This window comes from Sphaerodactylus townsendi, linkage group LG06 (genome assembly GCF_021028975.2).
Source record: "Sphaerodactylus townsendi isolate TG3544 linkage group LG06, MPM_Stown_v2.3, whole genome shotgun sequence".
Lineage (NCBI taxonomy): Eukaryota > Metazoa > Chordata > Lepidosauria > Squamata > Sphaerodactylidae > Sphaerodactylus > Sphaerodactylus townsendi.
Window position 1 is genome coordinate 26,450,652 of NC_059430.1, and position 13,686 is coordinate 26,464,337.

At 42.3% G+C, this 13,686-nt stretch overlaps 1 protein-coding gene across 15 annotated transcripts in view; it reads right to left on the reverse strand.

Moving 5' to 3' along the window:
* Positions 1-2,867: 2,867 nt before the first annotated feature.
* The window catches only part of CAPRIN2 (caprin family member 2), a 47,510-nt gene continuing 36,691 nt past the window's right edge, over positions 2,868-13,686 (reverse strand). For 5 of the 15 annotated variants that reach the window (XM_048501005.1, XM_048500996.1, XM_048500991.1 and 2 more), the window contains 7 exons: positions 13,475-13,585; positions 10,657-10,809; positions 9,739-9,922; positions 8,124-8,309; positions 6,968-7,071; positions 5,765-5,828; positions 2,868-3,535 (listed from right to left, as the gene is read on the reverse strand). In XM_048501005.1, coding sequence (XP_048356962.1) covers positions 2,967-3,535; positions 5,765-5,828; positions 6,968-7,071; positions 8,124-8,309; positions 9,739-9,922; positions 10,657-10,809; positions 13,475-13,585 — 1,371 coding nt within the window. In that variant the 3' untranslated portion in view covers positions 2,868-2,966. Of the gene's footprint in view, positions 4,314-5,764; positions 5,829-6,967; positions 7,072-8,123; positions 8,310-9,738; positions 9,923-10,656; positions 10,810-13,474; positions 13,586-13,686 lie in introns of all 15 variants that reach the window. The other 10 variants (XM_048500994.1, XM_048501006.1, XM_048500995.1 and 7 more) reach the window with 9 other exon arrangements.

Below are 13,686 nucleotides of genomic sequence, written 5' to 3' on the forward strand. Positions count from 1 at the left end.
ATGAGGACCTTTTAGATTTTACAAGATGCTTGCAAAAGACATTTTGAACAAGACAAATATTTTGCAAAATTACCGTAACTTGTCCAGCTACAGCATATTATGGTATTTACAGAAATTGAAATAACACTGCTTCTATTCCTCTTGTTGCTGAATGCCAGTTTTATCATCAAGAAAGTCAGATTTCACACACCGCCTTTCCCCCCCTGAAATTTCTCAAGTGGCTATGTATTCTTCTAAGCCAGATGCATAGTAGGCATGAGAAGGACCATGCAAGAGGTAACCAGCCATAAAACATATTGCAAAAGTGATAAAAGATTATGTGAATGTTTAGAACTGGGTGACCAAAAATCTGCAGGAAAAGACAGGCAATGGTGATATATTGGTGTGTATCAAAAATGATGCTGAATGCCTCACAGAACTTCTTAGTATCTCATCCAGTTACACTCTTTCTTGGCAGTGGCCCACAACGAAGGGCCTCTGTCATTCTATCTTCCACTGGTGGATGAGGGATGCTCTTCCCTACCACAGTGGCCAAGTCTGAAGGTTAAATTGACAAAATGTAGATTTTGAAAAGCTTGTCAAGATGGCACTAAGCCCAAAGTTTATGAACGCTGATATGGAAGTTTAGCTTTTAATTGCAGTATGCAACACTGAAAACCAGTCCCTGACACCATTTTTTGGAAGAAGGAAACCAAGAGAATTTGGGAACCTTACTGTTAGGTACAGCTGCAAAACTAGAGTGTTGTAACCTAATGATCTATTACATTTTCTGCATTCCCAGCTTTCATTTTTTGAAAAGAAAGTGTTCTGTCGCACATAAAGATTTTTAAAAATTAAAGCTGGAATTCAGAGGAATTCATAAGTTGGTGTGAGGTTATTTGCCTGCCGCTGCTTTTAAAAATGCTCCCAATGGTGCATGGGAAGGAATGCACTAGGACAAAGTGGGTGGTACCTCTTGGAATGCAGCACAAAAGCATGTGCGCTTTGGCAGCATATAAGCAGGAAACATCTGACAAAAAACAGGCAGCAATGCTGGGTGGAAGCTCAGATATAATCTGTTGCAGTTGGGAGCCCAAATCAGAGCAAACAGTTTATGCAGCAGTCACCCTAAGTAGATTGGTAGACAGTCGTTGGACTAGGAAGGCAAAGGACACATTGGAATGGTTTGTATAAAAGGGCACTTCTGTCTCCAGTGCTGTAGAATTCCTTCAGTATACTGACACTGAGGAGACCCAGTGCTGCACCTACTAGCTATACAGGAATATCAAAATAACAAGCCTTTCTCTTCTCTTGCGGCAGCAGCAGGAACTCTCTCTGTGTGTGGGGCAAAGACATTAGCACCTCTAGGATATGATGGTTCCCTTGCTTTGTCTCTTTCATTGGGGGGGGGATTATTTCTGGAAAGGGGTCACAGTATCAATATAACTGATTTAAAGAGCTTCAACAAAACTAACCATCTTGAAACTACTGGGTGTGATGAGATCTGTGCCTTTAAGGGAGAGTTGGTAGACAGAATTAAGACAAAAACAGGCCTGGGAATGTTCAGCACACTCACTGCAGCAAGGAGTGCCTTCTTACCTGTAAACAGAGAACACGAGCTGACCACTAGAAGCCCACAGTGCAGTGAAGAGACCTGAGGTAAGAGTTTTATGCATAGTGGGCCTCAGTTTCAACTCTGCCATAAAGCTCACTGGGGGACTTTGGGTTAGTTGCTGTCTCGGCCTAATTCTTCACACGTGGTTGTTGTGGGGATACCACAAGGGCAACCATAATCATTAAGCTAACTTCCATGGTTCTAAGCAAAAGCCCAAATGGTATATTAAGAAAAGCTTACAAGCTAAAGACAGATATAACTGAACTGCTTTAAGGATTAAATGCACATATTACCGAATTGGAAGAAGTAGGATTTCTCTCGATCTGTTTACCATGTGCTGCACCTTCTAACTATACAACACATAGCAAAACTCAGGAGTACTGGCTTTTCTAGATGAATTTGCGGGAAACTAAATTAATATCCACAGGGTGTAGACTTTCCCCATTCGTCATTTAGCTGCATGGTGGACAGCTGGCCACAACAGGAAGATAAAGGATTTCGCTAGAAGCACTGTCCCACGAAGTAGTCTGTTTGTATACAAAATCAACAGTGTATCGGTAATCAGAACCTGCTTGTTCAGGGTCTTAAGAGGCAAACTGCAAGGCCCGGGGGAAAAAACTGATCTCCAAGGAAACAGGAACAGGAAAACCAGCTTGTTTAGTGAGTTTTCTAAGTCGCCCAACATCACATTATACAGGGATCTGATTCTTCTACAAACTAGCATCAACAGTATTTTAACTGCATATAATTTGTCAGCGAAACGTGGTGGGAGCAGGAACCCAAACTTCTGCGAAAAGACTGAGGTTCAATAAATCAGATCACTTCAGAACAAATCCCAAAACTAGCTGTGCAATATATATATATAAACAAAATTTAAGTTTAAGATCAGTTATCTAAGGCTGAGACAATCTACTATCTGGGCATCTTTGTTGAACAGCTACTTTAAAAAAATTTATCTCAATCCTTGGCTTGGAAGGTAGAGATGGGACCTTTCAGAAGGGGCAAGCATTATATAAATCACTATCCAACTAGCATAGACACCAATACTAAGGCATAGTCATTGTTTTTATTTAGGCACAAGGCATTGTGAATACTCCACACGAAGCCAATTATGAGTAGTGTAGTAAGCTGATATTACAGTTCAAGGATAAGTGCAAACATACATTCACAGCTTTACTATCAACGCTACATCACAACTGATAAAGTGCCACATTAGTGCTTACCCAACTCCATCTCACATTGCAAGACAGAACACCATATTCCCATATTTCAGAGTTGTGTGTCTTATGTAACCAGTATGAAGTGCAAAAGTTAGTCTCCCACCTGTCATCCGCCACCAAACTGTCTGAAGCAGCTTTATGGTAAACAGTATTCAGTCCTGATACAGGAGGTATCCTGAGAAGGTAGAGTATTTCCAACTACTTCCATAAATGGCTCCTCTGTGAAGGCGCAGCCAAATCTGATCTCCTTGAAACAGCTGGAGGACTGCATGGTTACTAGCAGTCTCGTGATCTGGAGCCCCATCATTGGCATACGCAGATACTAGAACCTCTTCGTTTTTCATGAGGTTCACATACAGGGGAACGTTCACAGCCAATTTCAGCATGTGGAAGATGAAGACATAGGTGCCATTCACTGGACAATTGAATCTACCAAGTTGGAGATCGAAAGTTTCGCCAAGGTTGTTCAACAGCAGGTCAAACACAATGGGCTGATCAAGAGTTCCAGGAGCCAAGTTAGAAGTTCGAGCAGCAGAAAAAGCCACTCGCATCTGCTGCGGAAGGGGATAGACGTGAACAGGTAGTATTGTGGCTGCTTGGCTCGTCACTGGCATATCAACAGGAGTGATGCTGCGGGAGTCACCCTGCCCAGAGTCCCCACTGTTAAAGGTCTCATTGTCACGTTCTGGGCTGCTCACCTGAGAAGAATCGCTCCATCCTGCTGTCAAAGATCATGAGCAATAGTTAATTTAGACAAATACCTTTAAAAAGGAAAAGGGAGAAGAGACCATAGCACATTTTTAGGAATCTTGCTTTTCCAACCTTTTGAGTTTCCAGATATTTTTCTAGAAGTCCTTGCTCTTATCTCTTACATATTCATTGTGCATTTCTTTAAACTGGAAGAACAGCAGAGTTTCAGATGCATTTGCACTGGCTGTTTTTATGTGGTGAAGATTAACACCACACACAGTACTTCTTTACTGTGGATTGGCAGGCCCCTTGAGAGACACTGGTTCCAAAAATCAGCCAGGAATACTGCAGGTCAATATTTAAGGAGGACTGACAATGGCTTGTTCTACCTCTTTAAGTACCATTAACAAACCCATAACTCCCAGGAATGTGTCTGTGAGCCCCTAGCTCACCTTGGCAAAGACAGACCACTCTAAAAATTAGATTAGAAACAAGTCACTGTCCTCCATTGTTTTCTAATATAAGAAATTAAGACATAGGCAATATTCTTACCACTAAGACAACACACATCTTAAAAATATGTCTGTTTATTTAGTGTAGAAAACCAAGTTACCAATATTAACTGCACTATAAGCACTAACTGAACAGATGCATCTTGGCAGCTACAAGATTGTTTTCGGACTCTGATTCTTTGCCATTTCTCTCAGCTTTCCTCATTTCCCTTCTTCTGAAGTATTCTCTATCACGAGTTCTACCTGGAGCTCTACCTGTTGAACAATTCTCTTCCTGTCTGGTTTCGCGCCTGTAACCTAAAAACAGAAGCTTTAAAGATTTTATGAAGTTACAGACAGCAACTATGACATGACTTAGCTGGTATAACGTTCATATTATTAATTGAGAATCATAGCATGGAATGATTTATACCTTGTCTATTCCATGTATGTAGTGGGTGTTATACTTATTAGGTACAGAAACTAAAAAATATTCCCCACAATAAGTGAAATGTGATACCTAACCAAGTTTTTATGGAAGCTAGTCTCCAATCTCCAGACAAGACTTCCTAATTCTCCTGTTCATAATCCACTGGGCTATGGGGAAGACAAAACAGAACACACAGGAAAAGGGGCGTTTACAGTAAGTCCTGTCAAAGTCATCCAGTGATGGGTGACTGAATCTTTCCTTCCCCTTGAAAGGAGAGGACATGCAGAAATTCACATTTTTCAAGAGTCATCTTCTCAGCTTCGGAAGTGTACCATCGATGAAACATACCCCAACCAATGTGAGAATTCTGTGATGCAACAGGAATAGACGGGAAAACTGTTTTTAAAGACAACAGGAAGAGAATCCCCTCAAGGTCTATTTAGAGGAGCTGGGGATGGGGACCATCTTCAGGGGAAAGGCAGGGCATGGCCAAGGTGGGACTTAATGCCCTGAGAGATAACCTCCATCTCTTCCACTATATAATTAGTTGCAATGCCTTTTTCTTGAAAAAAAGAAGCTGTGACAGAGACACTTATTTTATACCTAATAAGACAGAGTTGTTCAAGCACTGATTGACAAAATTAACCAGACGGTGTTTCACTGTTGCACCCTGCCCACCTGAGAGTGTCTTACAATAGTCTTACGAATCCAAATTTGAGGAATGGCAATGGCATTTTTCTCATTATGTTTTCTGTCAGGCTTACTCAAGTCCCTGTAGCCTTTACAAGCACAGGGTTGGCTCCTCATAACTCCAGGTGACGAGAGTGACACGAATTATAGACCAGGAAGGAATTGCAATGGGGGAGGGGTGTTAGGTTCCAACAGGCTCCTACAGCTTCTTAGTAGGTTCTGCCTTTAATCCTCGGATGGAACCACTTGGTGCACCTATGGATCTGCAAGAAACAATCTGCTAGCTCTTGAATTCTCCTCTAAAAAGCTTTTATGCCTACAAATCAAGAAAGATTCAGGCAGCCTCATCTCCTCTCTCAAGGAAGGAAAATCCAAGAGGGAGGCTTCCCCAGTAGAAATTTTTATCAGCTGCAAATTCTATGTCTGTCAGTGAGGAGAGGGAGTTCCCCGTCATTTGATATTCTCCTTCATTTCAGAATCAGAATAACCTACTATTGTAAAAACTGAAAAAGATACCCAATCTGTAACAGCCTCTCTGTCTCGAGCACACAAGTAGCAGGTGTGAATTTCAATGCAAATGCTTTCTTCATCTCAATTCACAGGATATAGTACTGTGCTGTATTTTAAAACATTACCAACGGAGCCTTACCTCTGGAGTTTGCTCGCCCACTGTTAATGCCTCCTCGCTTATAATTCTGTTGGTAATTCATTTCCTAGGAAGAGAAACATTTGTTCCCATTCAGCAAGTACAACTGCCTGCAAATCTTCTTCCACCAAAACAGTAACGTGCTTTAGATTAAGCCCTGGTTCAGATCTTTTGAGAGCGAACAGGTTTTGAAACACAGGTTGACAGACTGCACTGAATGGAAATTGCAAATATGTTGCACTGTAAGACCGACGTAGGCAGCCTCCCAACACTTCCTTCTCCACACTGCACTACTGAGGAAAGAACTGAGAAGCAACATGAACGTTTGCCTATATGGGGTAGGGCAGAAGTGTCCAACTCGGGTGCTTCAGATGTTCATAGACTACAATTCCCATCAGCCCCTGCTGGCATGACCAAATGGCCATGCCAGGAGGGCTGATGGGAATTCATGAACGTCTGAAGCACCAGAGTTGGACACTCCCGGGGTAGGGTAAAATGTCTATAAGGAGCCCTATGGCACAGACTGGTAAGCTGCAGTACTGCAGTCAAAGCTCTGCCCACTATCTTAAGTTCAATCCCAATTGAAGTCATTTTCAGGTAACCAGCTCAAGGTTGACTCAGCCTTCCATCTTTCCCATGTCAGTAAAATGAGTACTCAGCTTGCTGGGGATAAAGTGTAGTTGACTGGGGAAGGCAATGGCAACCAAACCTCTAAACATAGTCTGCCTAATAAAAGTTAATATGTGACATCACCCCATGGGTTACTAAATCAGCCAGTTCTTGCATAGGAGATTACCTTTACCTACAACATCTATTATGTTATGCGTGCCCTCACAGTCACTTACTTGAGCCCCATTTCAGTGGACACTCTTTTATTATGTGGGCTTAGAACTACAATGAACCCTTAGGAACATAGAGCAAGACAGAACACCTCCAAAGCAGTCCAGTTTTGCCACGATCAGATTGGAAGCTTAGTGACAGAAAAATCACACACAAGTGTCAAGTCAATACATTTGAAAGTCCCATCAGTAATGCCGCTGTAACAGGGGTGCACAGGAGATAGGTCACCTATTACAGCACACCACTGTGAAACACTGCTCATCTCCATCTGTTCACAAATCAGCGCTTGCTCCTGCTTCTGATCTGGGATCAAAGATGCCAATAATAAAAGCTGCAAGTCTAAAAAAAGACTTGCAGCCTCCTTACCCTCTGAGGATATTGCACACCAGAATAATCTCTGCCAGGAAGCTGCAACTGGCCATAGCTGCCATTAGACACTGAAGGGGATCCCCTGTAGGCTTCAAAACTTGCTGGAATAAAAGATGCAGCAGTAGGGTCATTTCACTTTACCAGATTAACATATTGCTTTAAGAGCTAAGCTATGGACTTAATATTGACATAATTGGCTCCAGTCGTGTAGGGGCTAAGGTTATTCAGGTGAAGATGAGGGCTTGTCACAAAATTTTGACATCCAGATGAGACTTATCCAGTGCAAATATTTAACAGCCACACAATAAGGAGCCTCTCCCTCACTCCAGGCATCTTTTGTTAACTGCTCTTTTTTAAGCCTAATTTATTGTTTTTCATAAAGCATAACAATGTAACAAAACAACAACAAATAGAACAATAGTATGCAAACAGGTTAAAAAGATGGATCTGCGTTATCATACTTCAGATCCCATGAAACAAGAGAGCAAAGAAAGAGCCCCAAAATAAGCATGCACCCAAAGAAAGGGAAAGTAAAAACTGCAGAAAGGCAGACAAGAGACAAAAAACAACAATGGAGAGGCTGTTTCTAAAAGCCAAATGGCCAGCATGCATGTTACTGATCCTGCGCTGAATCAGAACTAGTGGGTCAAAAAGAGGACCCAATCTAATTCACCTGTCGAACTGAAGGTCTGCAGGGTCCCTGCAGAGGCTGGGGCCAGGCCCTGTTGCCCTAGTTCCGCAAGTGGCCAGCAATTACCCCTTTTGGTAATGTGCGGCAGAGAACCACTGAAGGCTCAATCTGTTCCAAATGCCATTTTTCCAGAAGTCCTGATCGTTTGTACTTGCTCTTCACTGGAAACTAGTCACTCAAAACCCAAAGGGATTCTTGCAACTACTACATCGTCCCCATTTTACAGCATTGTCTTAGTATATGTTTGGTCACTAACATCTACCCATGAATTGAAAGTGCTCTCAGTTGTTGCCAAAACTCAACATTGAGAGCCAGTGCCAGTTGGGAGTTTTTTCAATATCTGTTTCCTTCTGACATACTAAATGACCGTCAGCGCACAAGCAATTCTAAATGCTTCAACGGAAGATTATGGTGCAAAGTTCCAATTCTTCTGAAAGAGAGATTTTTATCAATTGGACATACCTTTATAGCCACCAGGAGAGCGGTAGGTGTTGGTGACTGATCTTGTACCTCTGATGGGGCCTCTGGCTGACCCACGGGTTGAGACAAATGCTGGAGGTGGTCTAGGGAAAGGTGTCGTCTGTGCTGTATGAAAGGTGAGGCTACCGTTGCTTGCAGGAACTGTTCCCTCAGAAAGGTAATTAGCTGCTTAAGGTGAGAAGTTTAGTTTTGAATGTATCTGCTAATGATCTACCACATATGATCAAATTCATAATAAGGCTTTAATTAAGCCTTTGCAAGAAGGGACATGCCAAAATCTTTTAGGACTTCACCCCACCCCGTCTTTATTCCAACACCTGAGGAGAATCTCCACTCCCTCTACTACTTGGATAAGAGAAGCGGGAGGGGAAGGAAAGTGTTTGAACAGTGATTACGTTCAACACAATTATCCTGAATATAGACTTTCACTAAACCAAACACATATTGAAACCAACAGGCACCTGTTACACTATCCACATCAAGAGTAAATAATTATATCCCCCATTTTACTTTGTCAGTTTTAACTACCGGCATTCAGATCATAGAAGAGTTTGGATCAATAACCCACTTTCCTCAACTGTAAGAAGTCTCAAGGCAGCTTCTAAATGCCATCCCTTCCTCTCCCCATAACAGACACCTGGTGAGGTAGGTGAGGCTGAGAGAGTTCTGAGAGAACTGTGACCGGCCCAAGGCTGTGGAGGAGTGGGAAAACAAACCTGGTTCTCCTGATAAGAGTCCATCGCTCTTAATCACCACACCGGCTCATACAGTTGAAAAACATTCCCTTACTTGTACATTAATGACGCTCTGCAGTTCAATGGGTTACTTTACATGTTGCCGCTCCCCACCTATTAATACTAAAACCACATTTTACAATACAGGGAGGAAATAGTACTGGCTTGGCTGTATGTGCAAGCTGCTTGTAAAGGAAACGTCCTGCCAACTGCACTTAAGATACGGTAAGGTGACATGTTTGGGGCAACCAAGGTAGTTTATTCAAGTGCCAGTTTACATAGTGAGCCAGTGCTCGAACTGGCACAAGCACACCCTTGACCTCATTCTTCAAGCCTACAGGAGATCCCTTCAATAGCTGGAGCACTTTTTCTCAGTTCACAGCCTCCATTGGTATTCCCAAGAGGAAAATGCAGAGACCAGCACAGCTTATTTTATATACAACAATGAATGATGCGAGTTGGCACAGAATGCCTTGGGAAACAAGTTGGAAAGCCATCTGAAAAAGGATCATTCCATTCCCTGTCTGCCAATGACCAGCACAGCACTATAATTTGCCCTGGGGAGAAGGGAGGGGGTCAATGATAATGGCTGCCATGTGGGTGAGACAATCCACATTTTCCACCCACACAGCAGCCATCATAGGGGCTATACTGACATCTTTCCCAAAACATATGAGCAAAGCAAGTTTGAAAAGCGCTGGAGAAAAGCCAGGGAAACCCTGAAGAGTGCACCAATGCACTGTGACACTGCAAGAAGGCAAGGAAAAGAAAAAACCCTGCTTCCCAACACCATTAAATCCAGTCTGGAGATAGATTTTCTCTTACATCTCTAATCTGCAAAGGTTCATGCATAATCTCCTTACCATTTGGCCCAGACTCTTGAGAAAAAGTGGTTTGTCCAGCATTTTGAGTAGACTGTAATTTACACTGGAGTGGAGTCTGTGTACTCGCTGTAGAGAAGTTCTGATTATATCCTGCAGAATGCGGGGAGTTCTCTTTCATATCCTGCTCCCTACGAGGTGGTAAAGGCGCATTCACTTTGAAGACCTGCAACAGTGTAGAAAATTATTCAGAAGTACCTGCATTCTTCCAAGTACAAGGGCTATGGACCACAAGCTTTTGGCTGTTGTTCTGGCTTGTTCTCTTACAGAGCAGAATATTACCCTGACCACTCAAGCGACAACGATTCATACTGTCCTTGTAACTCCAATTCCTATCCAATTGGCATCACTCGCCAAATAACCTCAGGAAAAGTTTTAAAAAGCTGGGATTCCCAATTCACTGAGCATTTGGCCAGAACTGTAGAACAAGAATCTAATTCAGTCACATGATTTGAAAAGAGCTGCTACCTGCTTACAGAATCGTGAAGAGTTATACAAAGATTTCCTCTCTGGGGAATTTCTGGTATGTAAGTTTACATCAGAGAGACTGGTAGGATATTTTTTCCAGAATACACACCCTTTATCTAGAGAGAGATTCAGGGAGGAAGTTGTATTGGTCTGAAGCAGAGGAAAAAAGTTTCAATCCAGTGGCAACTTTAAGACCCACAAAGTTTTATTCTTGGTAAATACAGAGTAACTTCAGGCAGGGTTACTTATACCAAGAATAAAACTTGGTTAGTCTTAAAGATGCCACTGGACACAAGCTTTCTTCTGACTAGTGAGATCTGTCCATCAAACAGAGCACACCCTCCCATCTGCCAGGGACAGAAAAATAATTCAACAGATTCTGCTTTCCCACCTAATTTTATTGGCTTACTTGGAGGGCTGATTTATACTTACTGTCTGCATAGCTTGAAAGGGAGCTGCTTTCACGGTAACAGTACTGCTGCTTGATGGAGGAGATGGGAAAGCGTTTGCTTGGGGCATTGGTGACATGGTAGCAGCTGACTGTGTCAATGGTCTCTGCGAGTCACTTGAAAGAGGAATAGGTGCCTTGAGGGAACCAAACAGTGACAGTCACTCTGGCAGAAAACAACCGAAGTTGTTAAACCATATACTGGCAAGTGCCAGCAATCGCCGCAACTGGGTGTGGTGAAGAATAGAATACTTGCTGCTTAGTTTGAATTCTGCTGCACATTCATCATCTCCACCCTTCTCTGCTGACTGTAGGAAACACATTCGAATTAAACCCACATTGCTCCTAAAACCTTCATGTGCACAAGGTAACACAAATAGGCTTTCTCATGGAGATCAACTTTGGTTTCATGGTAAAGCCTAAGAGTCAGCTGGATCAGACCAGAATCCATCTAGTCCAGCTCTCTGCTACTCGCAGTGGCCCACCAGATGCCTTTGGGAGCTCACATGCAGGATGTGAAAGCAATGGCCTCCTCCTGCTGCTGCTCCCAAGTACCTGGTCTGGTAAGGCATTTGCAATCTCAGATCGAAGAGGATCAAGATTGATAGACATAAATCGACTTCTCCTCCATGAACCTGTCCAAGCCCCTTTTAAAGCTGTCCAGGTTAGTGGCCATCACCACCTCCTGTGGCAACATATTCCAAACACCAATCACGCATTGCGTGAAGAAATGTTTCCTTTTATTAGTCCTTAATTCTTCCCCCCAACATTTTCAATGGATGCCCCCTGGTTCTAGTATTGTGAGAAAGAGAGAAAAATGTCTGTCAACATTTTCTACCCCATTTATAATTTTATAGACTTCTTGATCTCAGGGTTTAAACATTATACTGTACCAAATGTTTGTCTATCTCAGAGAAATCTGCATATGCATTATAGAGTTTGCACTCCTCCCCTAGTGAAGTCATTCTACCATGAATATTTAGGAGTAATTACTTAGGAAACCTTTATTACAGAACAGTTTTTGTTTGGAATGTGCAAAAAATACAGACCTTTAAATCAAGAATTAATTTCTATCTTAATTTCAGATTTGTAGTGTTCCATTCACCTGGGCTGTTTCAATTTTGGGGGTATTAACTGCTCTGACATTCATCGGCTTGCTTGGTACAAAGATCGAGGTGAACTGAAGTTCTCAGATTGTTGAGAAAGTGGAACAGATGCCCCGAGACACAGCCAGGTGAAGTTACTAGGCTCTTAATCAAAAGACGTTAAACAAGACTTGAAAGAACATGACCAATCTAAAAATATGCTTTCACAAGGTGGTTGTGCAGGGAGGATAATCATGGGAAATGGTATGCCAGCTGAAGAAGAAAAATTGTGAGCTTTGGTTTCAGATACTGAAGTCTGGATCTGGCCAGAGTTGAAGGGCTCTTGGGCTTTAGCCTAAGGCCAACAGTCTGTAGTCTTGAGTAAGCCAATCCAGGTAGATCCCGGAACAGCCCTAGAGTTGGACTGAACATTGTGTTGACTGTATAAATATAACTAATGCTTTGGATTCAGGTTCCTGCTGGGGGAAAAACCAGGATGTATTTAAATCAAATAGACTTAGAGCCAAAATTATGTACATAGTATTAACATCTTGTTACCAGCTTGAAATTTCAATACTGATGTTGAAAGGTAGTATGATAGTAATCTAAGTACAATCAACTCTTAAATCATATCACATCTTAAAGGCAGCAGGCAAAAATCACCTATGTTAATCATGTGTAAATCTATAAACATACTCCTGCTGTATACTGTTATTCTTCCCACATCGCAACTTTCCCCATCACAGTTTTGATATATCATGGGTTGGCATGAGAAATTAAGACACCACAGAAAAAGTTTAGAAACTCAGAAATGTGTAAAATATATGTACAGTATTGTATAATATCAACATATTTTATCTTTTAATATCATACACAAGTTAAAATTAAAAAAAAGAAACAAATTCAGATTTGTTCTCTGATATGATGGGAGGGCAGAAAAATGTTATGCAAATTTCCAGATCATGGGGGGCACCGCACCTGTAACCCAGCAAATGTGGAAGGGATAACTGCATCCCCTCTCTCCCCTTTCTTCACAGTATCCTAGCAAAATACTATTAATGGAAAGAACAAAGGAATGAAGCCAGCCCAAAAGAATCTATAAGAGGTCAGTTTCCTGTGGCTGCACTCATAGAAAGGTTACACTTGATGCATGAGCTACAATAGCAATTCTTACCAGCCATATTCAAAACTCTGCAATTCATGCTCCAAAGCGATCAATGTCCCCACATTTTAGATTCATGGAAAGAATATTATTTCCCACACAGCACAGCACAACTAGGCCTTGACCTGGATCTAGCCTGATCTCAGCAAATCTCAGAAAGTAAGCAGGGTCAGCCCTGGCTAGTATTTGGATGGAGGACCACCAAGGAATACCAGGCTTGCTAAGCAGGGGAGGGCATTGGCAAACTATGTTAGTTGGTTCTGGTGGGTTTTCTGGGCTGTGTGGCCATGGTCTGGTGGATCCACACAGCCTGGAAAACCCACCAGAACCAGTTGAATCCGGCTGTGAAAGCCTTTGACAATATCTATGTTAGCCTATTGCCTTGAAAACCCCACTGGGTTGCCATAAGATGACTGTGACTTGACGGCACTTTACACACCTATAGTTGGCAGCTGGCAGCTCAGGTGCCAATTTTAAAAATCCAGTTGAAAACTCCTGAAATAGCAGAGTCACACAATCAGCCTCAGGGGAAGGATTAGCAGAGCTTTGTCTTACTTGCGGTCTCTCTGGGGTTCCATGTTCAGTTTCAGATCCAGACCCAGATGTGGTGCGGTCAGATGCTAAGGAAGTGTTGGAGTCACGTAATGTCACAGGAGAAGCAGCAGCCTGACAATTGGAAAAGGCTGATTTGAGAAGTCTGCTAGCAGTAAGCCCTGAAAAGGTTACAGTATGGAAGTTTCCTTTTCAGTTAACGGTACTTTTTACCA